This window comes from Aedes aegypti, chromosome 2 (genome assembly GCF_002204515.2).
Source record: "Aedes aegypti strain LVP_AGWG chromosome 2, AaegL5.0 Primary Assembly, whole genome shotgun sequence".
Classification (NCBI taxonomy): domain Eukaryota; kingdom Metazoa; phylum Arthropoda; class Insecta; order Diptera; family Culicidae; genus Aedes; species Aedes aegypti.
The window spans coordinates 356,593,631-356,621,559 of record NC_035108.1 but is presented as its reverse complement, the minus strand read 5'-3'; the positions used below and the strand labels follow the sequence as shown (position 1 = coordinate 356,621,559).

Here is a 27,929-nt window from a genome sequence, read left to right as displayed (position 1 = left end):
GTCGCCCGACCCGAACGACGGGAACCTATGTTAAACTTTGTTTGCCATTTATCTCCGTTTAAAACTAATCATCCAAAACTATAATTGATAACTAAATAATTTATCAATCAATTGTGGCCCTGAAAAGAGCAGTTGTTTGAAATTGTGCTTCAATGCAATTTAAGCGCGTTCGCCACGGATGCGACGAGTATCGAAAGGCTTCGGAACCCACTTAAGCAATCAATCTTAGTGGATCATGCGTGGACCTTCAAGCGGAATATTTGTTTGTTGAGCAAAAGTTACCGCTCATGCTTCTTCTTCCATCGACCGGTTGAAGTGTTAATCGAACCAACCAAATAATAACACAAAATGTTCATAATAGGTCAGAATTGACATGCAACAAATAGTGTAAAAATTGATTAGAAGAGCACTTATTTTCGACCTACAAGAATTCTGTGCCAATTTTCGGATTTTCATACAAAGTAGGCCAAAACCGTATCGAAAATCGGTCGGTCAAAAATCATCGAAAATCGGTCGAAAATTAGTGTTGGGTCGAAAATTGGTGCTGTTCTCTTAGAAATCTTTCATAAGTTCGTACGGTCTCAAGCCAGGAAATAGAAGAAGCTAAAGTTATCCAACGTCACTTTGGCGGTCGTATCTCGGAAACAACCTCTTACTTTTGATTGTTTTCACCTGTCCAGCTTTTTAAAAGCGCTAATGGCTGCCGCAAACGGCCTCCAGGGAGGGATCAGTTGATATGACATTTGGCTTGGGTCCGTTAAATATAAAATATTAAATATTCCATTCACTGAATGGTACGTTTTTATCCGGGCGGTTCTTCCATTCCTCCGAGGAACGCCGCGTGTTCTTTTGGGCAAATGCGCTAATAATTTAATTTTGCCACACAGTTTCTCAGAGTGCAACATTTTTAGTACACAAATTCACACGTCACTCAAAGAGAGAAAAAAAGCAAACCGATCCACCTGTCAAGTGGTTTTCGCACCTCCATCATCATCGTCTGTTCGGAAAGAAAAATCGGCCAGCAGGAAAAAAAAAGTTTCGCTGCATTTTATTCGGCCGGAATATAATGGATAATTTTCTGGAAAGTGCCCTCGAAATGTGTCGGTTCTAGTGTCGTTCGGTACGTGCGGGTTGGCTATCAACAGGAAGCTGTTTCCATTCATTGAAGTTCGGGCAGAAATCGATCTGGATTGCTGATTGTGGGGTCGTGTCGTTTGCTGTTCTTAGGGGAGGGAAAGGATCAAATTTCGAGCTTGTTGCGGTCGATAGCTGGCTTATCGGTGTTCCGGAACGCGGGTGGAAGCGAGAGGCGCGGGGTCGGTTGGTGAGCAAGACCAAGGATGGCCGAGGACCAGGGCAAGCGCCGGAGGGACGGTTCCCTCGATGAGCTGGTCCAATATGTTACGTTGCACACTCCGAACCATGTCCTGCTGAGTGGAAGTATTCTGCCGTTTATGATGGTATACGTCCTCTGGGGCTATCTGTGGGTTTATGTGTACGGCGTAGAGGACCATTGGGAGGCGGGATTGCTGACGCTGGCCGGGATCGGATTCGTGCAGATTCTGGTGTGCCTCTGCTGCTTCTGGAGTGTCCATGTGCAGGTGTTCCTCAACTGCCGGAAGGTAAGGATAGGCTTAGTGGCTAATATATTTATTTATTTATTTATTTCGTCAAGCACAGGTAGACTACATACAATAATTACAATACTTTCTTACATGCTATGGATTACTTCTATTCTTCTTTAGTTGTGTTTTAAGCTGCTCTTTGGACATACAGTTAACTCTCCCTTACTCGATATTCCGTATCTCGATATTCCGTATCTCGATATCGAGTTAGAGAACCATAGTAAAAGTTGGTTTTCATGGCTAACTCGATGGTCCCTTGGAACGCAATTGCACTGCTTTTGTGTTCTGTAACTCGATACCTCCCTAACTCGATGGTCCCTTTAATATCGAGTAAGGGAGAGATGACTGTAGTAATGCCAATGAATTCGCAATGTACATTATACTGACGCATCATACTGTTTATTGGTCCGTTTTGAGCATAATGCGTTCTGCATGATTTTTCCGAAAATAATTTTCTTGTTCTTAAATGCCGAGAGGGTGTGTAGAAGATTAGCTCAGAAAGAAGTGCAGCGGAGTCTACACGGTTCGAAATAATGTTTATAAAGAGAATCATTGCGAATTCCCGGCGTTGCTTAAGTGTTTCCAAGTTGATGAGCATGCAGCGTGCTTCATACGACGGAAGTGGCAGCACAGTCCAATTCAATTTCCGAAGGGCATATAAAAGGAATTGCTTCTGTACTGATTCTATGCGTTCTTCGTGTACGACATGATACGGGTTCCATACTAGGTGACAGTATTCCAGAATTGGTCTTACATATGTAGTATACAATAGTTTAATAGTATATGGGTCTTGAAAATTGTTGCTGAACCTCTTAATGAAGCCAAGCATGCTGTTTGCTTTGTTTATTATGGAATTATAATGTTCTACAAAAGTGAGTTTAGAGTCTAGGATTACGCCCAAATCCCTTACAATTTTACACTTCTGCACTACTTGATTTCCTAAAAATACTTCAATTGGTGGTGTTACATATTTTCGACTAAATGCTACTGAATTACATTTTTTGATATTGAGCTAAAGTAAACTTTTATGGCACCAAATGAAGAATAAGTTAATGTCATTCTGGAATTCTTCTGCTTCGCTAGAATGGATCATTGAAGATAGTTTTTGCAAGTGCTCACCACATCAAAACAAAGGCGCCACTGTATATGGGATTTAACATTGTGCCAGCATTGCTGTTCTGTCAAACACACAAGGCTACGGTGGCGCTATCTATGCTTTCCATAGCGGCCGTTTTGGTTATTTTAATGATCCATTACTTACTTCCATGAAGAGCTTCATGTCGTCTGCATATATAAGAAATTTTATTTTTCTAAGTAAAAAGGAAATGTCGTTTACATACAAAATAAAAAGAAGTGGGCCTAAATGAGAACCTTGAGGTACTCCAGAGGTTACAGAAATGGGTGCTGATAATTTATTTTGAAAGCGCACAATTTGTTTCCTATGTGATAGATATGACTGGATCCAACTCAAGAGTCCTGGCTCCATTCCTATTTTCTGCAATTTGAAGATTAATAATGGTATGTCGGTCAAATGCCTTACTGAAGTCAGTGTAGAGGGCTTCTACGTGCTTGCCATTGTCCATTGCGTTGAGAATAAAAGATACAAATTCTAGCAGATTGGAAGATGTTGAGCGGCTTTTAAAAAAGCCATTCTGCCTACAAGTAATTTGGTTTTTAACTTGCTAGAAAATTTAGTCGTTTACGAGAAATTCGAAGAGTTTAGGAATACATGAGATAATGGCAATTCCGCGATAGTTCCTTATGTCAGATTTTGTACCTGATTTGAAAACAGGCACCAAATATGAGGATTTCCAAGCTACTGGGAATTTTCCATTATTTAGAGACATGTTGAAAAGGCGTTCTAAGGGAAGGGTAAGTTCTTCTGAGAGATTTTTGAAGAACACGGGTGCAATGCCATCCGGTCCTGCTCCCTTAGTTGCGTCCAGGTTTTTTAGTGCCGATAAGATTTCTTGTTGTGATAGTTTTTCAATAGATATACTATTAGAAATTTCTGGGAAAAAAGAAAAGAAATTGCGGTCGCGGTTTTCTTCAGAGTAGGTGGTATACACTTCTTGAAAGAAATCTGTAAAGAGGTTGCATATATCGGAAGAGTTTTCACCTACGTTTCCGTCAAAATGCATTCGCGAAGGGAAATTGCTACTTTTTAATTGTGTGTTTACATAATTAAAAAAGTTTTTAGGACATGATTTGACTTCGGATTCGACCTTACGATTATATTCTTCATGTGCGGAGTTAATGGCTGAGTTGAGTAGGTTACATGTGTCATGATAATTTTGTAAGTTGGTGGCAGTATTTTCTTTTTTGTATAATTTATGCGCTTTCTGTTTCTTGTTCTTTAGGTTTTTCAGATGTGGGCTAAACCACACCGGTAATTTGTTATTTTGTATTCGTCTTTTTCTTCTTGTTGGCACAGTTTCATTAATTATTTGTTGAATAATTGAATGGAACTTGTCTACTTCGGTGTCGACATTTCCATCAATACTTATGATATGTTGCCAATTAATTGTACATAGTCTACGTTTGGCTTCTTTGTAATTTGCTTTATTGTATTCCGGCACTTCCTCGTACTCCCAGTCGCTGGGGAGAGAAGTTTTATGTATGAAGATTGAATATTCAATTGCTGTGTGAAATACTTCATTTTCCATAGAGGTGATAATGATGTATACACACAGAAATCTTCAGTGCAATTTGTAAATAAGAGGTCCAAGTAAGAATTTTGCTGGTTTTTACGTGATTAATTTGATTTAGGCCAAAATATGATGTTTTGTCTAATAAAAATTGTAAAGTACTGTCTTCGCCTACGACTGGGAGTAAAAGTGATTCATTTTCATTGTCTGTAATGAAGTCGGCATTGCGTTGGTTGAAGTCGCCATAAATATGCAGTTTTACTTCAGGTTCCATATTTGAAATAATAGTTTCGACAATTTTGAAAAATAATTCAAAAGAATGTTTGTTAGCGTGTTCAGGTGGAAAATACACGGATGAAAAAATATGCGTTTCTCCATTAATTAGAGCTTTAGCCCAAACATTTTCGAATTCTTTGTGTTTGAAAGTTTCAATTTCTTCAGAAGTAAAGTCTGCATTAATGGCTATGAGAACTCCACCACCGGACTTCTTATTACAGTGTTGCAAATTTCGGTCGTGCCGAAATACATTAAAATTGTTTCCAAAAATTTCTTCGCTTCTTACGCTTTTATCCCAGCTAGTTTCGGTTCCAAGAATTATATTGAAAGAAGAAGATAAAAGTTTTTGATGAATTTCCTTCATTTTGGCTGAGCTTTTCATGCGATTGAAATTTTGGCAATATACCAGAATTTCAGTCGCATTCTGTTGAGAAGACAAAGAAATTTTTGGATTATTTGTAATACTTACAAATTGAATTGATACTTATTGATTGCACATAATTGTATATCTGGAGGCCCATAAACCAGCTGGTAGCCCCCATAACTAGCTGAAGTGTCTAAAAAACAGGAACATAAGAGCTCACTCATTTTGAAGACAAGTACCTATGTAAGAAGTCAATTTTTAACGAAAGGGCTCTAAAGTCTCTTAGCCAAAATGGTCTCCGATCCTTGCAGTGGAATCTGATTCCGAATAGGTACCTAATCAGAAATTTCCACAGTCCAAGCATACGCCGATTTTTTCAGTTATTTCTCCAGTCATTTTCATATGGATTTCTTCGTGAATTCAACTATGGACTATTTCAAGATTCTTCCAGGGAATATCCCAGGAAAATATATTTTATTTTGAAATTTATCCAACATTTCATCCTCGAATTACAACTCCTGTTTTTCCATACAATTCTCGAATAATTTTCAGGTAAAACCTCCATGGATTCTTCAAAATTCCGTTGGAGTTTTCACATCAGCAAGGGATTATGTTCATAGTTTCTCAATGGGTGTCTCAAGAAAAATAAGAGAAATGCTGTAATAATTATCAAATAAATTTATCTAGAAAAACCGCCAAGACTTCGTCAGAATATAGGAAGCTTTTCGGAGAGCCTCGCAACAGTTCAACAAGAATTTCTGTAGAAGTTTCATCAGAGATTACTATAGGATTTGTCCAATAATGTCTTAGATATGTTCTTGACTGTTCCCTGGAGACATCCCTGTAAACATTCCTAGATAAATTCTTTGGGAAATTTCTCTTTGTTAAGAAATCATTGGAGGAATCTCTAGAGTAATTTTAATAAGTTATCCTTATGAAATCTAGGAGGATTTTCTTGAGATGGTCTTGAGAAGAATCAATAAATGTTTTTTTTTGGCAAATGCCAGTGTCCTGAAAAAAAATTCCTGAAAATCATCTTGAAAAAAATACATACAGTTATACGCGTAGTAATACTTGGAATTTCAAAATAAAATATTCATATGTCTGCTAGAATTTTCTGCAAAATTCTTAAGCGATCTTCAATCTCCTGATTCTTGTTGGTGTTTTCTTGATTCTTGTGTGGCCTCCTTTTGGTTCCCTTTAACTTTCGTTTTGGTTTCTTTGTTTCCTGTTCGGTTTCATGTTTCTGAAGTTCATATTTTAAATGTACTCAGTCGCTATCAGTCCTACCACATGATTAAAAAAAGGGACCAAGCAAAAATAAAGAAAACTAGACCAATCATTATGGAATACTAAAACGGTAATTGTCAAACACTTTTAAGATTTTCTTTGAGGATTTGTATCTTTGCGCCAGGCATTATTCTCGGCATTTTGTCATGATTTCCTCCAGAAATTCAATCGTTTAATAATTCCCTCAAGAATTTTCTCAGGAATCCTTGCAAGAAAAATTGATCTAAGTTTATTGTTTTTAGTAAAATTTAGGATTTTTCAGTATATCCTACAATAATTTCTTCAGAGGCCTAATCCAGTGTAATCTCGCGTAACAATTCAAAAACGTCACAATTCCTATTTCTCAGTATTTGAATCAATCCATGATTTCTTGCTCGTTGAGTGACGAATTACTATCACTACACATTAATAATCTTTTTTTTTTAAACTGTAAAAAATGTGGGGAAAATTATGAGTTTAAATGCTTGGCCCTTTTTTGATTTTCAACCAGATATCGGTCTTTTATAGGCCAACTTGAATTTTGTTAGCGTGCTTTGGCCCACCTTTTGTTTCTCAACGAATGAGCAACAGAGTGTCATTGGTCTCTATGCTAAGGCCAATGACAGTTTGCGAAATTTTCCGATTGTAGGCCCTCTCAATAGAGAGAGATTATTAGCCGTTTTAGGCAGGGAGCAATAAATGATTTGTAAAAAAATGGCAGTTTTGAAAATCGGGTTTATAACGGTTAGTTTCATGATTATGTTGACAATGTTTACATAGTTTGTGGGTGTTGGGAGATGCTATTGTATGATATCAATTCCCGGTCTGTTTACAATTTGATCATTCACCCTTCAGAACGTGAGACTTCAGGATTTTTTAGCGATTTATGCATGATATTATCTGGACTTAGGGACTTTCATACTTTCGGAATTCTTTCAGGCATCCCACCAAAAATTCCTTAAGTAGTTCTTCCACGAAGTATACCAGAAATTCTCCAGCGGCATTTCAAAGGATACTTAGAGGATTTTAATTATAGTTTGATCCAGGAAATCCTTAAGAATTTAAAAAAAGGAAAGGAAAAGATGGGAGGAAACAGGAATGCGCTTATCAACATAAACCGATTTACCAGGACTTATGGCTACAAATTGAACTTTAACACTTCACTTTTGCAAAAAAATAAAATACTTAAATCACTTGCAAGGCGAGCAAATACCTTTAAACTCTAATATGTGTTGCTTATCTTGATAGATAGGCCTATTTCGTCTGCGACACTGAAGTCTGTAAGTCGCAGACGAAATAGGCCTATTTGTCAAGATAAGCAACACATATTAGAGTTTAAAGGTATTTGCTCGCCTTACAAGTGCTTTTAGTATTTTATTTCTTTTGCAAAAGTGATGTGTTAAAGTTCAATTTGTAGTTTTAAACATACTCTAATAATCCCTCTCCTAAATTTAGTATAAAAAGTGCAGGACTTATGGCCTTATTACTCTGATTCTTAATAGTTTCAGGATCTTACTTTTGAAACCTAATTTCCCATAACAGCCAAAATATCGAAATTCTTACTTATTTCAATGAAACTAACTCTTACCATTACAGGCAAACAGTCCCGAGAAGGCAAAGGTAGTTAAAGTGGTCCCCACGGAGAACAACGGTTCATCGGAGCTGGTGAAACTCCATCGCGCCAAAGCGGACGAAACCGATGTTGCCAGTGGCGATGGATCGATCTACTGGTTCCTGTTCCAGAAGACCAAATACGTATGGGACGCAAACAAGAAACAGTTCCGCAGTGTCGAGTTCCCCATCCACAAGACGTACGAGGAGTACTTCGAATCCAAAGGGCACCAGGAGGACAGCGACGTGCAGCTGGCGGAGCGGACCTACGGCAACAACAACATGGAGATGGTTGTTCCGGAGTTCTTCGAGCTGTTCATCGAACGGGCAACGGCTCCGTTCTTTGTGTTCCAGATCTTTTCGGTGCTGCTGTGGTGCCTGGATCAGTACATGTACTATTCGCTGTTCACGCTGGGGATGCTGATTTCGTTCGAGTGCATTCTGGTCCAGCAGCAGCTGCGGAACATGTCCGAAATCAGGAAGATGGGCAACAGACCGTACATGATCAACGTGTTCCGCAACCGGAAATGGCGCCCGATCAAGTCCAATCTGTTGGTTCCGGGAGATTTGGTGTCGATTACGCGGTCTCAGGACGAAAACTTGGTACCATGCGATCTGCTGCTGATAAGAGGGACTTGCATCGTGGATGAGAGTATGCTGACAGGTAGGAGACGGGTCTCGGTCATTTAGCATGAAACCATTTGGCTAGGATACTTGGTATGACGGTTGTTTGACATAATGGTTACATTCAGGGCAGGCAATCGTCAGATTCGTCACAGTGCGATGACGAAATAAAAAAAAAAGACATCGTCATCCAGTATAATAACTCTGGCAGGTCGTCGTCTCGTCATCGACGAAAGAATGCACGACCAACGTCAACCCAAAATCGTCTGCGAACCACTTTGTCTTCATTCCGTTCGCTCCCCTTTCTCAAACGAAGGAGGCGTTTATTGTATATTCGTTGCTATGCACAAAACGGCGAATGCCATCCCAGAATTGCTTGTATTGGCAATTTAACCCTTACTCCTCAAGCTTCTACAATAGCTCTGTTGGTAAGCGCGTGATGTTGATAATTCAGAGATCGTTTGTTCAATTCCGGACACGTTTTGTTGTTTTGTTTTTGTTTTATTTTTTTCAAAAAAGGCTCATAATCTATCGACGCCACGGTTCATAGTTTTAGTCGGCTCAGAGCTCCCGAACGAAGATTCGACCATAACGAAGGAGGTTTATTTGTTCGTCATGACGCCGAGCTTTTGTGGCGGACGACTGCAGCAAATCGTCATCCAACGCTGGTTGAGTGACGATGACGATTCTTTTTTTAGTTTCGTCGACGACTTTTTCCATTTGACGATGACGATTACCTGCCCTGGTTACATTGCATAAAATAATTTCACCAATAACAGGCACCGTTTATTTATTTAGTTATTTCATGTCGTCAATCAGTAGTAGACCGTTTTGTTACAATCATTAACCGATCCCATTACGGTGAACCAATAGCCGCAGAGCTAAGAACAAATGTTCGTATAAAATCGAAAATTAAGCCTGCGCCATTATTTTGTGCCATATTTTTGTACTTAATATCGCTTGTGCCGCTTGTCTTTTTTTTTTAAATATAGGTGCAAGGCAGCCTAAATTTTTAAGCGAAACTAATTGTTTCGATCACTTTTTGAACAAAATCAAGCTATGGATCAGCTGGGTCATAGTACATATATCATCGTGCATTATTTCGTATATTTTTTTGTGAACAGTTGTAACGGCAGTTTCAACATTTTCTTTATTCCTCAGCACATTTTGCAAACTGCAGGTCTATTTTTGGAGACTTGGTCTCTATTTTAATGCAGATCTCTAAAAGGTTTCTATATTCAAAACGTGGTCTCTGAAGCCTCTGTTTTCCTTCTCCTTCAGTTATTTCTAATTCGAAATACCTAACCAAGATTTTTTACAAAATGCTGGTCCAGGATTTCCTCCTCAGCTGTTTCCCTCCGCTCCGATATTAGTTTTTACTGATTTTTCCTGTACTGCCGTGAATCGCAAGTCAGTCCCATCTGCATTTTCGTCAAAATTGAGTTGACTTCAGTTTTCAACATATCTTTTAATGCTCTTTCAGCTGCCCTGATGAGATAATAAGATTTGTTCGGAAAAAGTAGGAAAAAATAGCAAGTCAAATTGTCCCGTAATGAAAAGTAACCGCATATCAGTCCCACTACAGAATTTCGCACAGTGTAACACAAAAACGAATCGTGTTTTGATCATCTTTATATTTTCATCAGAAAGATATCGTAGTAAAAAGCAAATTGTGAAAGTTTTATAAAGATTTGAACATGTTCCAATCCTCTGGAATTTTTTGAATATTCGTATGGAAAATTAGTTTGGAAACTTACACCCCATTTTCTCTATGCCACTTTTTACAGATGGGACTGACTTGTGATTCACAGCAGTGTAGTTCTTCCAAATCCTTCCGAAGATTCATACAGGAGTTCTTCCACTGTTTTTTTTTTAGAAAATCGTTAATGGTTTTCACGAGAAACCCCTACAAGAATTGTGCAGCAAAAGGGCGATATTCAAAACTGAAAAGGCAATAGATGGCTCTTTTTCAGTGGTAGTAAAATTGAAATCCTGAAGGAAAAAAAAAGCACCACGGAAGATGAACTAAACACAAAAAGTTATGTATCCACTTTACACTTGATTTCTAATCACTACTTTTTGATCCAGCTTCCTAATTGGATTGTTTAGCGATGAAAAATTCACATTTTTTTGTAGCTTGATCAAAAGAGCACATTTTTCTAAGTGTAACACGATTCTATTGCGCTTTGATATATTAATTTTGATATAGTAAATGATTAAATAAGATTTCATTCCGCCGACTCAATGACATCTCAATTTGCATAATGACAGCTCGCCCCGAAGTAAAATTTGCCGAGGGGTGATTCAAACGCGATTTCCATACTGTATTCAAACGTGTTTTAAAAATAGTTCCAGGGCACCGAAAATTATGAAAATTTGGATTCTGGTTCAGTTTTTAACGTAGAATCAAAATATGTAAAAAACAGGATACCCCTAAACAAGCCAATTGCAAGTAATTTACGTTTTTCATTATTTTCCATACGTTTTGACAGTTCTCCGACTACCATTCTTCCATGCGCTTGTGTTGAATGTTTGAGAAATTTGAGAATCCAGCGTAGCGCGATCAGTCAGTAGAATACAAACACAAACAACAGTGTCGTCGCTTGGCGGCCAGTGAAGGAAACTGAACGCTCGAAAGGTTGTTGCCTGAACTTTTGGCGGCTGGCGCCAACTGACGCAACATTACTGTCAGGGTTAATAGGTAATACCACAAAATACCACACCCACGTATGGCAACTCCAATCCCACCTAATGGATTTGACAGCAGACAAGATCATTTGAGTATCCGCATTGAAATGCATTTGAGTATCCAACGGTTGCTTAGAACATTTATTTTTATTTAGTTGGTGTTACATCAATTAATTTGATAAAACCTCGTTAACGATGTTACGCCAATTTACTCGGTCCATGGCTGTGTCTCTCCAACTTCGATTTTGGCCCACGTTCTCCAGATCTTGTTGCACCTGATCAAGCCACCTCGCTCGCTGTGCTCCTCGCCTTCTTGTGCCAACCGGATTCGACGCGAACACCATCTTTGCAGGATTGTTGTCCGGTAGTCTTGCAACATGTCCTGCCCAGCGCACCCTTCCGGCTTTCGCAACCTTCTGGATACTGGGTTCGCCGTAGAGCCTAGCGAGCTCGTGGTTCATTCTCCGCCGCCACACACCGTTTTCCTGTACTCCGCCAAAGATCGTCCTAAGCAACCTTCGTTCGAACACTCCAAGTGCTTGCAGGTCCTCTTCCAGCATTGTCCATGCTTCATGTCCATAGAGGACTACCGGTCTTATGAGCGTTTTGTACATGGTACATTTGGTGCGAGGGTGAATCTTTCTCGACCGCAGCTTCTTCTGGAGCCCATAGTAGGCGCGACTTCCACTGATGATGCGTCTCCGTATTTCACGACTAACGTTGTTTTCAGCCGTTAACAAGGATCCGAGGTAGACGAACTCATCAACCACCTCAAAAGTATCCCCGTCTATCGTAACACTGCTTCCCAGGCGGGCTCTGTCGCGCTCGGTTCCGCCTATCAGCATGTACTTTGTTTTTGACGCATTCACCACCAGGCCGACTTTTGTCGCTTCACGTTTCAGGCGGGTGTACACGTCGGCCACCGTTCCAAATGTTCTGCCGACAATATCCATATCATCCGCGAAGCAAACAAATTGGCTGGATCTTGTGAAAATCGTACCTCGGTTATTGAACCCGGCTCTCCGCATGACACCTTCTAGCGCAATGTTGAACAGCAGGCATGAAAGTCCATCACCCTGTCGAAGTCCCCGGCGGGATTCGAACGAACTGGAATGTTCACCCGAAATCTTCACGCTATTCTGCACACCGTCCATCGTTGCTCTTATTAGTCTTGTGAGCTTCCCGGGAAAGCTGTACTCGTCCATGATTTTCCATAGCTCTTCGCGGTCGATGCTATCATAAGCCGCTTTGAAATCGATGAACAAGTGATGCGTTGGGACTTGGTATTCACGGCATTTCTGGAGGATTTGCCGTACAGTGAAGATTTGGTCCGTTGTCGAGCGGCCGTTGATGAAACCAGCTTGATAACTTCCCACAAACTCATTTGTTATTGGTGATAGACGACGGAAGATAATCTGGGATAGCACTTTGTAGGCGGCATTCAGGATAGTGATCGCACGATAGTTATCACATTCCAGTTTGTCGCCCTTCTTGTAGATGGGGCATATGACCCCTTACTTCCACTCCTCCGGCAGCTGTTCCGTTTCCCAGATTCTGACGATCAGCCGGTGCAGACAGGATGTCAACCTCTCCGGGCCCATTTTGATGAGTTCAGCTCCAATACCATCCTTACCAGCGGCCTTGTTATTCTTGAGCTGGTTGATGGCATCCTTAACTTCCCTCAATGTGGGGGCAGGTTGGTTTCCTTCATCCGCCGTGCTGACGTAGCCACTTCCTCCGCTGTCGTGACCCTCGGCGCCTGTGTTCTCCGTGCCATTAAGGTGTTCATCGTAATGCTGCTTCCACCTTTCAATCACCTCACGTCCGTCCGTCAAGGTGCTTCCGTCCTTATCCCTACACATTTCGGCTCGCGGCGCGAAGCCTTTTCGGGATGCGTTAAGCTTCTCGTAGAACTTTCGCGTTTCTTGTGAACGATGCAGCTGTTCCATTTCTTCACATTCCGCTTCTTCCAGGCGGCGCTTTTTGTCCCGGAATAGGCGGGTTTGCTGCTTTCGTTTTCTTTTATATCGCTCCACGTTTTGTCGCGTTCCTTGCTGCAGCATTGCAGCCCGCGCTGCATCCTTCTCCTCCAAAACCTGCCTGCATTCTTCGTCGAACCAATCGTCACATGTCCTTCTTTCCACGTACCCGACGATGCTCTCGGCTGCGTTGTTGATGGTTGCTTTTATGTTGCTCCAACAGTCCTCAAGAGGGGCTTCGTCAAGCTCGCCCTCTTCCGGCAACGCTACCTCGAGATGCTGCGCGTATGCGGCAGCGACGTTCGGTTGGGCCAGTCGAGCTAGGTTATACCGAGGCGGGCGTCGATGCCGTACATTGTTAATGACGGATAGTTTTGGGCGCAGTTTCACCATCACCAGGTAGTGGTCGGAGTCAATGTTGGCGCCACGATAGGTTCTGACGTCGGTTATGTCGGAGAAGTGCCGTCCATCGATCAAAACGTGGTCGATTTGCGATTCTGTCTGCTGAGGTGATCTCCAGGTGTACCGATACGGGAGGCTGTGCTGGAAATAGGTGCTACGAATGGCCATGTTCTTGGAGGCGGCAAAATCTATCAGTCGTAGGCCGTTCTCGTTCGTCAGCCGGTGGGCGCTGAACTTTCCAATCGTCGGTCTGAACTCCTCCTCCTGGCCAACCTGAGCGTTTAAGTCTCCTATGATGATCTTGACGTCGTGGCTTGGGCAGCGGTCGTACTCGCCTTCGAGCTGCGCGTAAAATGCGTCCTTGTCATCATCAGTGCTTCCGGAGTGAGGGCTATGCACGTTTATGATGCTGAAGTTGAAGAACCGGCCTTTGAGCCTCAACTTGCACATTCTTTCGTTGATCGGCCACCACCCGATCACGCGCCTCTGCATATCACCCATCACTATAAAAGCTGTTCCCAGCTCACGTGTGTTGCCGCAGCTCTGGTAGATGGTATGATTACCTCTAAACGTTCGAACCATCGAACCTGCCCAGCACACCTCCTGCAGCGCTACGATGTCGAAACCGCGGATCTTCAGTACATGGGAGAGTATGCGTGTGCTTCCGATGAAGTTGAGAGATTTGCAGTTCCACGTACCGAGTTTCCAATCGCAAGTCCATTTTCGTCGCTGTGGTCTTTGCCGATTGTTCCGGTTCGTATTCTCTCGTTGACGTTCCTGTGCTGGTGTATTTTTACGGCTGGCTTGCAGGGCCTGACACCAACCCCCTAGATTTCCGGAGGACCATTCCCCCTAAATGTTCGGAGGGCCATAGTGCGCAGTTTAGCTTAGAGTCCTTCTCTGGCACTCGGACGATGATCAGCCGCCCCTGACATGGGGAACAGACGCTGTTGTGAGCCGCTCCTAACATGGAGTACAGACGCTCAAGGTTTGCAGAAGCAAACCCCCCCTTCCCTGTCAGCATACGACCAAAGTTCCCACCGGGGGTTGGTTACCCGATCTTCCCCAAGGTTACTCGTACCCCGGCCAGTACCGCGAGGAGGTAGGGATAGGAGTTGCTGGGCAAGAGGCTAAGGACCACACAAAGGGGTCTATTTTATTCCTGCAGGTACGCGAGGTACCAATGGTACGCCATGCCCAGCCATTTACCGTGCTTAGAACATGTTGGATTCGAAAAGATGGCGGCGCCGCATACTGCTGACCACAACTTATCTTGAAAAAAAACCTTAATTAAAAAAAAACTTTTAATATGTCACTACTTATCAAATCGACAAAGTTTTGAATAAGGGCTCATTTACGATTCTAACACTTCAGTCGTGTATTTTGTACAACACTGGTGAAAAAAAAAAAACTCGCTTTTCGGGCACAACAGCAGCGTGGTGGTTCTGACGGTTGTAAACCGCTCGACGACTTATTTGCTTTAGAGAACTCTTTATTTTCATGAAAAAATTGAAAGGATTAAGAATTGAAATAATTTCAATTACGATAAAGACATCTTGATGATGTACTTAGGCACCTGGGGCTTTTGTCGGCCAAATTATCTGAAATTCAGCATTAAGATGCACTTAACATGATTATAAAACAAAGCCAAACCTCGAAATTTCAACAGCACGAGGCAACCAAACAGAGCTCTGAGCTGAAATTTTGATCGTTTTATCATCAGCATAATGCAACCAATCCATCAAATCTTAAATGTGAACGGTTGTCAGGTTCTTTAGATCTTAAAATTTGAACTTGAAAATTCGAAGTTTGGCTTAAAGGGCATATTGTTGGTAAATATGGTTCAAATAGCATTCAAAATAAACCCCTGTCGTGTGAAGAGTAGGATCTGTTTTATTAGCACAGTTAATCATATCTTTCCTATAATAGATAGCTCCAGAGCGCCGTTGATTTGATAAGATGAATACTATTCTATGTCATAGTTTTCAGAATAAGATTCTACATATAGATATAGATTAGAACAATCTAATAGTCAACTTACTGTTCCAATAGTGAAGCTATTAATAAACAATCAAATTACTATGAAAAAAAAAAAATTGGAAAGAATGGATTAAAAAATCGGGAAAATTATGTAAAATAAACCGGGATAAAAGCGGGAATTTCAAAATCGAAATTTGGTGGTCACCCTGTAAAAACTCTATTATGAGATTGTTTTCCGGAGTACATGTATTTGGTAAAATACAAAATTCATGTATTTGATAAAATACGAAAATGAAATCCATGATTTTCTTGCGAAATTCGTGATCGAAACATTTGGAGGGATTTATGGAATTATCATTGAATATCGCAGGTTGGAGTCTTGAAAGTATATGGAATTCATGGAATTCCTCGATGAATCAATGACTGAATATTTCGGAAAAATACTTGATTTAGTTTTTGTCAAAAAACTTGTAAAAATGCATACAATATTACTCGTAGTTCCCTAAATATTAAAAACTAGTGGTCCCGCCAAACTTCGTCTTGCCATCAAGTAGGCTGTTGAAAAACGCCATGCAAGTCCCGTGTAGAAAATGACAGATTCGTTTTCTCCCGTTTTCTCACTATCCCGATGACTTTCCCAAACTTTTTCTTCACACAAACACGTCGGAGCTCTGGACGAATTCAACAGTGGAAGAATCATGTAAGTTTAATCACCCGTTCTCAAGCCATTTCGTGACATACGAACACCATTCCATTTTTATTTATATAGATATTCATAAAATACTTCTGGCCGTATTTTCTGAAAAAAGAACATATTTTTTTGAAAACTTGATTCTATAATGTCTTGATTTTGGGTCCCATTCGGTCTAATTTTGGTCTCATTATTCCTGTTTTGTAGTTTTTTGAAGTACACTGTCTCTAAAACTCCTATTTCAAAAGCACTAACCCACTGACAGCCGCAACTTAGTTGAATGATTTTTCGTCTAATATTCTTATTATCGTTTAGCAACGATAATCATAAACTTCTTCAAAATTACATTCTTTAGGTCTGTTATGTCCATGCACGAATAAAGAATAGTAATGAACAAAAGTACATTTTACTGTTTATACCAAATGTCCATTACGCCAAATCACCGCTTTGCCAAATGTCTATTCCATGTAGAATTAGCTTATGCTAAACGATCTTACACATTCCTGCAAGGACGATTTGATTCCAGTTTCTGTTTTTATACTTTTAGGTGAATCCGTTCCGCAGATGAAGGAATCGCTGGAGAACACCGACGAGCACAAGAAGGAACTGGACATCGAGGCGGACGGAAAACTGTATGTTCTATTCGGTGGCACCAAAGTGGTCCAACATTCCTCGCCGAGTAAGGGAGCAATGCGAGCCCCGGACAGCGGTTGTATCGGATATGTCCTCCGAACCGGATTCAACACCTCGCAAGGAAAGCTGCTGCGGACGATCTTGTTCGGCGTGAAACGAGTTACGGAGAACAATCTGGAAACGTTTGCATTTATCTTGTTCTTAATGGTATTCGCGGTTGCGGCTGCGGTGTACGTGTGGATCAAGGGCTCCGAAGATCCGGAACGAAACCGGTACAAGCTCTTCCTGGAGTGTACGTTGATCTTGACATCGATCATCCCACCGGATCTACCAATCGAACTGTCGCTGGCTGTGAACACCTCGCTACTGCAGCTTTCCAAGTTGTACGTCTTCTGTACGGAACCGTTCCGGATACCGTTCGCTGGAAAGGTACAAATTTGCTGCTTCGATAAGACTGGAACGTTGACTAGTGATAACTTGGTAGTGGAAGGAGTGGCGGGTTTGAAGAAGGACACGAGTATTACGGCAATCAACGAAATTCCGGAAGCTACGGCTCACGTTTTGGGGTCTTGCCATTCGTTGGTACAGTTAGATGATGGGTTGGTTGGGGATCCACTTGAGAAAGCGACACTTACAGCTATCGATTGGAACTTAACCAAGGGTGATTCGGTGGTTCCCAAGCGAGGAAAGTTCAAACCTCTACGTATCTATCACCGATTCCACTTTTCCTCCTCGCTGAAAAGGATGTCTGTCTTGGCAGGACATCTCGTTCCGTTCAGCAACGAGACGTGCTATATTGGCACAGTTAAGGGAGCTCCTGAGGTGGTGATGAAGATGTTAAAGACAGTTCCGGAGAACTACGAAGAAACGTATCTGGAATACTCTCGACGTGGTGCACGTGTTCTAGCACTGGGGTACAAGTCCTTCGGGGCACTCGATAACGCCACGGTCCGCGAACTGAAACGTGCCGATGTTGAAAAGGACCTGGAATTTGCCGGATTCATCATCATTTCCTGCCCACTGAAGCCAGATTCAAAGTACGCCATCAAGGAAATTATTCAAGCTTCTCACAAAGTGATGATGATCACCGGTGATAATCCGCTGACCGCTTGTCACGTAGCGAAGGAACTTCGATTCACCAAGCGAACGATCGTTGTTCTTACGAGAGACGACACGGATGATTCCTGGTACTGGGAATCGATCAATCGGGAAGTGAGGATCCCCCTCGTAGAAAATCGAACGGTTAAGGAACTGTACAAGGAACACGATTTCTGCATCACCGGCGAAGGACTTCAATATCTGGACAGCGAGAAGCATTCGTACTTGCTGAAGCTGATGCCATACGTCACGGTGTTCGCAAGATTCGCTCCAAAACAAAAGGAAGTGGTCATAACCACCCTGAAGCAGCTAGGGTTTCACACGTTGATGTGCGGTGACGGAACGAACGATGTCGGAGCCCTGAAGCACGCAAATGTTGGCGTTTCGCTGCTGAGTCATCCGCCGACCAAGTCCGAGAAGCGTCACTTGCGAGCCGTGACGACACCCGATGGGGAAGTGGAAAAGAAGAAAGACACCGCGAAGGATGAACGGAAAGCACTGACTCCGAGGGAACGGGCCATCATGAAGCATCGGGACAATTTGAGTTCCACTCAGGAGAGGCTGCAGAAGGTTCTGAAGGAGATGGACGACGAGCAGGTGCAGGTTGTGAAGCTGGGTGATGCCAGTATTGCGGCGCCGTTCACCAGCCGATCGTCGTCGATCAATTGCGGTAAGTTGAATTCTATCAGGGCAACTAAGCACTGCAATAACTACCAATGTATCATGCAATTTTTGGGAGATTCCCCCATATAATCCTTTCGGAATTCTTCAGTATTGTATCTCTGGATTTCCATAGTGATTTCTCCGGAGATTTGTTTCGCCTGGAAATTAAAAACTCTGTTATAAACTGAAATTCTGTAATACTTTCTTTGATTTGAAACAAAATTATCTTGAAGATAATGATGTTTTCCACATTTTTTTTTAATAATCAAACGCTTCTCTTTTTTTGCAGTGTGTCACATCATCAAACAGGGCCGCTGTACGCTGGTCACAACGCTCCAGATGTTCAAGATCCTAGCCTTGAACGCGCTCATTTCTGCCTACTGTCAATCGGTCTTGTACATCGATGGCGTCAAGAACAGCGACACCCAGCTTACGTTGCACGGTTTGCTGACGGCAGCATGTTTCCTCTTCATTACCCGCTCGAAACCCCTCAAGGTCCTGTCCAAGCAAGCGCCACTGCCGAACATCTTCAATCTGTACTCGGTGACAACGATCCTCGCCCAGTTTGCCGTTCACTTCACGGCACTGGTCTATCTCGTGCACGAGGCCAACTTGCGATCGCCACCTAGGTAAGCCACCTATTTAGCTTTTAACATCTATCAAAGTTTAATCCACCGTTTTCACGATTCCAGGGAAGGCAAAGTAAAGCTCAATCTGGATCTGGAACCGGACGAGAAGGAGGAGTTCGTACCGAACATCGTCAACAGTACGGTGTACATCATCAGCGTGACGATGCAGATCGCAACGGTGGCCGTCAACTACAAGGGCCATCCGTTCATGGAGAGCATGCGGGAGAACCGACTGCTGTCGTATGCCATCTTCACGTCCAGTGCGATCGTGCTGTGCCTGGCGCTGGGCATTGTGCCGGATCTGTTGACCACCTTCGAAGTGATAGATTTCGAAGCGGATGTGAGTATCTCCTTTGGGCCTTGTGTTAATGTGTTGTCATGATTTGGAAAATTGGGTTGGGTGAGTAGGTAGATATCGCTATTCACATTTGCTTCGTTATTTTTTGCTGGCATACTCTCTAATCATTGTCTAAGATGAGTTCCTAGAGTTTTTCCAGAGATTTCCTTTGAAGTTGTTTTAGGGATTCCTCCTGAAGTTACTTTAAGACATTCTCTTGGAGTTGTTCCAGGGATTCCTACAGATTCCAGGTGTTGCTCTAGAAATTTTTTTTGTGGTTGTTCGATGAATTTGCTCTTGAGATTTCCCGTACAGCTGATCTATGCCCTCTATGTTTTCTGTTTTCTGCAGCGATTCATTCTGAAAGTTCTTCAAAAATTCCTGCTGCCTCAGTGAGGTACTCCAGGGATGTCCATTTGAACTGCTAAAGAGACTCCTAGTGAAGCTTCTCTAAAGACTTGCTCTGGAGATTCTTACTGGAGTAGATCTAGGGGTTCCTTCTGATGTTATTCTAAGGATTTCCCTTGGAGTTTCCCCCACGTTCTAATGATTCCTTCTAAAATTGCTCCAGGGATTTCTCCCTAATTGGTTCTAGGGATTCCTCCGTTCAGGCAGTTCTGGAGTTAATCTGGGGATCCCTCATGCAGGCAAGGTTGGTAGCAGGTCATCTAAAATGTCAAAAAAGTATTCTACAAGTCGTTCAGAAATGTCTCTTCATATTTATCCAGGCAAAAACTTCTAAAATTCTTCCAGTTATTCGTCCAGAAATTTCTCCTAGAATTCATTCAAAAATTTTTCCAGGAGTCTATCGAAATTGCTCTAAACATTCCTCGTCCAAAAATTCCTTCAGCGATTTTCCAAGGGATGCTTAGAGGTATTCATCCAGAATTTACTCCAGGTAGTTCTTTAGTATTTCAACGCTTATGCCTATTATGCCTAAAGGTTTTCCTGGAGGTGCTTCAGAGAGTCGTTCGGGAGTTCCTCTTGTGATTTCCTCGGGGCTTCTTCTGGAAGAGCATTTCTCCTTGAGTTTCTCGATGAATTCTTTTCGAAATTTGGTCAAGAGTTCCGTCTAGAGCTTCTCCTGATTCTGAACTTTGCCTACCGAATTCTTTGGGAGTTCGTTCGGCGATTTCTCCTGCATTTCTCCCACAGATTCGTTTTTAAGTTTGTCCAAGGATTCCTCTCGGAGTTCGGTTTTGAGATTCCTTCTGGAGTTTATCCAAGGATTCCTCATGGTTTCTTTCTGTAGTTCATCTAAGGATTCCTTCTGACCTTCATACATGGATTTGGTATTGGTCTTGACCAACTTTTTAGAGTTTTTACTGTCATTCCTCCTGAAGTTCGATCAAAATTTTTTCCTGGATTTCGTCTCAAAACTAATCCTACAATTCATCTAGATAATCCTTCTGGAGTTCATCCAGAGATCGCTCCTGAAGTTGGTCCAGGGATTCATTCCGGATTTTATCCAAAGATTTCGACCTATTTAAATTTGTTCCTGGAGTTAGTCCAATGATTCTTTCTGGAGTTCGACCTGGGATTCCTTTTGAAGCTCCTTTTAAAATGCTTCATGAATTCATTCCAGGAGTTGGTCTTATTCATCCAGAAATTCGTCGAATTTCTGCTGGATTTCTGAAGTGGCTCCTAAAATGCCAGAGATTCTTCATAGATTTGCTCCATTCATTCCTCTTGGAGTTGCTTCAAGGATTCCTTCTGGAATTGCTATAGGGGTTTTGAAGTTGCTCTGAAAATCCTTCCTGAATCGATGACATAAAATTGGAATTCCAACGATGGCTGATTTGATGCAGAGATTCCTTATGACGTCGCCTTACTCTAGGAGTTACTCCAGAGATTTCTCCTGAAGTTGCTCCAGAAATTACTTCCAGAGTTACTCTAGAGTTTCACCTAGAAATTCCTTGTAGAATTGCTTCAGATATTCCTGGTGGAGTTACTCCAGGGATTGATTCTGAATTCGTCTACGATTTTCTTCTGGGGTTGCTCCAAAAATTTCTTCGGAGTTGCTCTTAAGTTTCTTCTTGGATATTTTCTAGTGAGGAATTCGGCGATATCTTCGAAGATGTTCAGAGGACTTCTTCGGGAGTTCATCCTAAGATTTCTCCTGAAGTTGTTCAAAATATTATTCCAAAGATTCGTCCTAAACTTCATCTAGAGATCCCTCATGCGGGCAGGATTGGTAGTTAGCAGGTCATATGAAAAGGTCAAAATGTATTCCACAGGTTCTTAAAGAATTCCTTGTCAGATTCCTCGAGGAAAAGCTTCAAAAATTCTTTCAGTGCGATCCTGCAGGATATTATTCAGAGCTTCGTTCGGTAATAGTTCTATTTTATACTTTAGAAATTTATTTAAAGACTTTCCTCTGAAGGTCATTTGTAGATCCTTGCTCCTGCTGGAATTCTTCAGGTCTTTCCGCAGGAGTTTAATCGAAAAATTCATGAGGGTTTTCTTAAAAAATATCAGGTCTTTTCATGAGGTTCTCCAATAGCTTCTGGAAAATTTCTTTGCTAGTTCTTGGGGAAATTTCTTGAAGAATTTTAGAAGTAATCTCTAAGACAATTTCTGAAGATATTTTTTGGTAAATGGTTGAAATGTTTAAGAAATCCTTTAAGATAATTAGAAAAAGTCTTGAAAATGCCAGGAATAAACTGTGGAGTATTTTTTGGAGTTAGGTATACTTAGATAAGTTACTGGTAAAATTCTAGGAAATCCTAGCGAAAGCCATTAAATAATCACTGGATAAATTCATAAAAAACTGCAGACCTATTTATTGAGTTATTTCTTGAGTTAGCCTTATAAAAATCCTGGTTGAACTTCTAAAGGTATTCTGAATGACAATTTTGAAGAAATGCCTTTTGGAAGTCCGTGCTGAAATTACCGGATGAACACCTAAAGATATCGTCAAAGCAACGCCAGAAAAATACACGCAAATTGATTTCTGGAGAAAATAATGGGAAACACATAGAGTAATACTCTCGAGGAATCTCCAAAGAAAATCTTAGAAATGTCGTGAGACAACCAGACACCTGTCCAGACGAAGTTTCTAAGGAATCCTTATTAAAGCTCTTGAAGCAGTCCTGATTTCTGTTTGATCTAATGTTGTTTTCTTGGTTCCTTTTAGTCTGAAGTTTCTATATTTACACATCCCAAGGATTTCTTCTGAAGTCGCGTCGGAAGTCAACCTGGGCTTCCCCAAGTTTGCCCCGGGACTACTCCTGAAGTTTGTCCATATATATGTTCCTTCTGGAATGGATTCTGCTTTAAGGATTCCTCATTGAATGGAACCAGAAATTCCTCCTAAAGATTGTCCAGGGTTTCCTACTGGATGAATAGGAATTCCTTCTGAATTTTGTTCAGGGATTTGGACTGGAGATTGTCCAAAGATTCCCCCTATAGCTCTTACAGGAATTTCTCTTGGAGTTCATTCAGGGATTTTTCCAAAGTTTCTTCCCGAGATCAATTCTTGAATTCACTGTCCAGGGATTAAAATTCTGAAGTTTGTGCAGGGACTCGCTTAGCGATTCTTTTTGCTTTTGGCATTCGTCCATTATCTCCTTCTGAAGCTCGTTTGAAGATACCTCCTGAAATTCTTTCAATGATATTTCCTGGAGTTCGTTGAGGGATTCATCCTGGAGCTTGTCTGGAGATTTTTCCTGCAGTCTGTCTAGAGATTCGTCCCAGATTTCGCCCATGGATTTATCTTGGAATTCGTCCATAAACTAGATCTGGAGTTTAGCCGAAGATCCTTTTTGATATTCGTTTAGTAATTTCTCCTGGAGTAGAAATTCGTAATATAATTCCGTCTAGAATTTACTTCTGCACTTTGTCCAGGGATTCATTTGACATTTTGTTTAGAGGCTTCTCTTGGAATTAGCTCGGGGATTTCTCCTGAAATTCGTCCACCGATTCCTACTGGAGTTCCTCCAGAGATTCTTCTTTGAATTGCTTGCTTCATGATTTCCTCCAGCAGCACGCGACGGGGTTGCTCCTGGAGTTCGCCAAAGGAATTTTTCGTGAGTGAGTCCAAAAAGTTGGCTTGAGGTTTGTGCAGTTTCATCCAAATATTTTAACTTGAGCTAGTCCTAATGTTCCTCTTGGGTCATTTAAAGATTCCTCATGGAGTTGAATCAGGGTATTCCTCCTGAAGTTTGTCCAGGGTTTCGTTCTGCACTTCGCATAGCGTTAGTACTGTTAGTCCAAGGATTCATCCCTCATGGAGTTCAACCAGCGATTTCTCCTTGAGATCTTTGACGCATTGCTTCTGAAGTTGCTCCAGGGATTCCTTCTGGAGTTATCTTAAGGTGTTCGCCTGAAGCTGCTTGAAAAAAATCATCAGAATTATTCCTATCTTGATATTTTCCATAAAATTAATCAGAACCGTGTCCAAAGACTATTCCATGGGTTCGTCCAGTGATTTCTCTTAGAGTTCATCTAAAGATTACTTCTATATTTCCTCTAAGAATTCCTTTTGGTGTTGATCCAGGAATTCTTTCGGGTGTCGTCCAAGGATTGAGTTCGCCCAGAGATTCTTTTTGAAGTTCGTCTAGAGATTCCTCTTGCAGTTTGTTCGGGATTTCATACAGCGATTCGTCCTGGAACTTGTCTTGGGATTCCTTCTGGAATCAGAAGCCGAACTTCGTGTGTTGCCCAAAGTCTAACAAGACTGCCCTCCCACAGTTTATCAGAGATTGCTTCTAGAGTTCGTTAGTCTCTCCTGGATTTGTCTCAGCGATTACTCCTGACGCTGCCTAAAGATTTTATGCATTTTATCCTAGGATTTGATCAGGAAGTTTTTCGTAAGGTCATTTAGGAATAGCTCCTGGAGTTGTCTCAGTCCTAGATATTCATCCTGGAGTTATCTCAGGGATTTCATCTGAAATTGCTTCTAGGGCTCGCTTAGAGTTGCTCCAAGGCTTCTTTCAAAATTTGCTCCAGAAGTTATTTCTGAGCGTGTTCACCTGTAGTAATGGTTTGAGACTAAGTTCCCTTAAAAAGTATATCGGGAGGTGTACGGTGGTCACACTATTATGGGTCACCTAGTCACGATTATTAATAATAGTGGGTGACCCATAACAGTGTGACCACTGTTCAGTGTTTTCTCCTGAAGGTAATTCAGGGATGCCTTGTGAAGCTCATACAACTCATCTTCATGCTTCTAGAGTTCGTACAACTACTCCTTCGTTCAGGAGTTTCTCCTGCAGTTACTCGATGGTTTGCTCCAGAGCTGATAGTAGTTGATTCTCAGAGATTACTCCTGAAGTTGTTCCATTTATATTTCCTGGAGTTCGTCTTGGGGTTTTTCCTGAAATTCGTCTAGGGATTTCTTCTATAAACCATCCGGAGGTTTCATCCGGATTTCGCTCATGGATTTCTTCTCGAGTTCTTCCAGGATGTCTTCTAAAGTTCCACCTTGCAGTTCGGCTAGAGATTCTGGAGAATGTCAAGGGATTCTGGAGTTGTCTCAATGATTTCCCCTGAAGTTGCGCCATGGATTCCCATAAAATTTATCTCGAGTGTCTTCCTGGATACCCACCTTGAAATCCACCAGGATGCACAGGCAATCTTCCGTGGATTTATCCAGTAGTTTCTTCTGAGGTTTTACACAGATTGCTCCTACAGTTCTTCTAGGGGTTCCTCTTGGCGTTCGTCCGGGGATTCCTTCCAGAGCTCAGGAATTTCTCCTGAAATTTGTAATGGATTTTTCCTGGATTGTTTCTGGAGATCATCAAATAATTGCTCCTGGTGTTGTCGTGAGTACGACCAGTGATCTCTCTTGGAGTTCTCCAGGAATTTCTACTGGAGTTATCTCAGAGATTTCACCTAGAATTATAGGGATATCACCCTATGTTGCTCCTGGGATTCGCTAGGAGTTGTCCCTACTTTTGCTTGAGAGATTACTCCTTAAGTTGTTCCTGAAGTTCTACCGGGTGCTTGTTCAGGATTCTACATGGACCTCCTTGAGGTGCTCAAAGTTTTCTCTTGAAGTTCGTCCAGGATTTCCTTCTGAAGCTCGTCCAGGGGTTGCTTCTTGAGTTCGTACAACAAGTGCTCCTAGAGCTCATTCAGGGATTTTTCCTGGAGTTCATGCAAGGTTTCGATACAGAACTCGCCTATGCACTTCTCCTGGAGATCGTCGAGTGATTTCTCCTAGAGTTCTTCCATAGATCTTTCCTGAAGTTTGTCTAGGAATTTCTCATATAGTTCATCTAGTGATCCATCCTGCAATTTGTTCATTTAAAATTCCTTCTGTTCTGGGATGTCCTCCTGAATTTGTTCCAGGGATTCTTAAACTTGGAATTGTCAGTTGAAATTGCACCATTGATTCCTCCTGAAATTGCTCGAAAGATTCCTGCTAGAGATGCTCCACAGGTTACTGCTGAAATAAATTCAAAGATTCTTCCTGGAGTTCGCTCAAAGATTCCTCCGTGACTTTTGGAGTTACGCCTATGGTTTTACTGCACTTCCCTCAAATAATCCACTTGGGAGTACTCAGAGAGTTCTAATGTTCCTTCATAGTGCGCTCCAGATAATATTATTATAAGCAAATTTGAAAATACCTTTTTTTCATAGTGGCATGTTTCACCTAGCGTTGGGCAAATTTGATCAGAACATCGATGTTACTGAATCGATTCAAATTCCATACATCGAATCGATTCATCGATAAAATCGAATCATTTGAATCGATGTTTTTGAATCGATTCGAATGTCAAGCTCATGCGAAAATTTAGAAAAAACAAGCTTTCAAAATAAGACCAAATGAAATTGCATATAATTGTTAAATTCCTCCGATTGAATGACGAGTGAAATTAAAAATTATATATTAAACACTTCAAGACTGATTCAAAACGATGTCAACTCCTTGAAAAATTCTAAGCAATTACATCATTTTGAATCGAAACAAATAATCGAATAAAGAAAATCGATTCACTCGATTTTGAATGCTCCAAACATCGATTCAAAAAATCGATTAATCGGAACAAAAAAATCGATTTTCGGAATATCGATTCAAAATCGCCCATCGCTAGTTTCACCCCTGATGAACCAGCATTTTAGTTACCCTTGAAGTTTCCTTGGGAGTGTTACATAAGATTTTACAGTTCGACTTGTTCATATGATAATGAACCACCTTTAATGTGGAGTTCATTAAGGGATTTCTCCTGGAGTTTGTCCAAAGATTTCTTCTGTAGTTCGTCTAGAGATTCCTCTTGGGGTCGATTCTGAATTTCTCTGAAGATCGTCCAGGGATGCCTTCTGGACTTCATGGAGTTTGAAAAAGGTTTCTTTCTAGAGTTCGAATTTGTCCAGGAATTCTTCCTGGAGTTCCTTCATGGATTCCTCCTAGAGTGTGTCCTTTTAGTTCGTCTAGTGATTTCTCTTGAAGTTTGTGCAAGGTTTCTTCGTGGAATGTGTTCAATTGTATGTGGGATTTACTTTGAAGTTCGTCCGTAGATTCCTTCATGGTGTTCGTCGAGAGATTTTTCTTATAGTTTGTGCGGAGTTTCGTTTTAGAATTTTATCAGAATCTCCATCTGGGAAAGATAAAAGGATATTTCTTTACATTCGTTCAGGGACTACCCAATTGTACATATCATATAAGATTTATTTTCTAACTTTACATCTAACACAAAGATTCTTAATTTTGTATGTTCTAATACCATCTATTTCCGTTGTATTCCTTCCACAGTTCCGAAAGATTTTGGTCGGCGTCCTGGTGGCGGACATGCTGCTCGCCTATCTGGTCGACCGGGTTTGCTCGTTCCTGTTCGGCGAGATGCGAAAGAAGACGGACATCATTGCCTAGACCCCCTGGGGAAGCAGGAGGAGCGCATCCTGGGAGATCCAGTGCAACACAACAACTAAGGTATCCTTAGCGTCGCGGCACACATTAAAACCTATTATAATATTAGAGCAAATTATGCACGAAGCGCAGCGCGAACACTTGTGAGAACAGGGCAATGGTTATTTTAACTATATTATTGTGAATCTACGATTAGAGTGACCATCAGGCAGGTTAAGCGTGTGATAGAGTATTTCATTTTTTTTTCTGAATCGAGAACTTCAAAACGATACGAACAGAAATCCGAAAAAGAAGGTCGGGTGTTTTCTGTTCCGTTCAATGAAGGGTTGGTATATTAGTGGGATTGATGTTGATGTTGGAATTAATATAGTAAAGAATTTGGACTAGCAAAGGCAGCAGTTATCGTCGAGTTGCATCTAGACTACCGGATAGTAGAGAGAGAGGTAATTTCTTCTTTATGCGAAGAACACACGATGATGAAAGTGAGTTTGTGTTAGGATGTCCATAATGCTGAGAGAAACGTAAAATGCCGCAAGGGAACCTAGATGAAATAATTCAATAAAATAAAATGAATAAGCAGGGAACGAATTGGAAAGCAA

General features: G+C 41.4%; 1 protein-coding gene across 1 annotated transcript; it reads left to right on the top strand.

Annotated features, from left to right (window-relative positions):
* The first annotated feature begins 989 nt into the window (after positions 1–989).
* Positions 990–27,929, top strand: LOC5573389 (manganese-transporting ATPase 13A1). Its single transcript, XM_001654510.2, has 6 exons — positions 990–1,622; positions 7,779–8,457; positions 16,705–18,558; positions 18,841–19,180; positions 19,244–19,520; positions 27,217–27,929. Exons 1-6 carry the CDS (start codon positions 1,341–1,343, stop codon positions 27,331–27,333), a joined length of 3,549 nt encoding a protein of 1,182 aa, XP_001654560.1. The 5' UTR covers positions 990–1,340; the 3' UTR covers positions 27,334–27,929.

What these genes read in the sequence shown, in the direction of transcription:
- LOC5573389 (XM_001654510.2), top strand. Translation starts at nt 1,341, where the DNA reads ATGGCCGAGGACCAGGGCAAGCGCCGGAGGGACGGTTCCCTCGATGAG. An exon ending in TGTTCCTCAACTGCCGGAAG is followed by an intron (nt 1,623 to 7,778) that starts GTAAGGATAGGC and finishes TTACCATTACAG; the next exon opens with GCAAACAGTCCCGAGAAGGC. An exon ending in AACTTGCGATCGCCACCTAG is followed by an intron (nt 19,181 to 19,243) that starts GTAAGCCACCTA and finishes TCACGATTCCAG; the next exon opens with GGAAGGCAAAGTAAAGCTCA.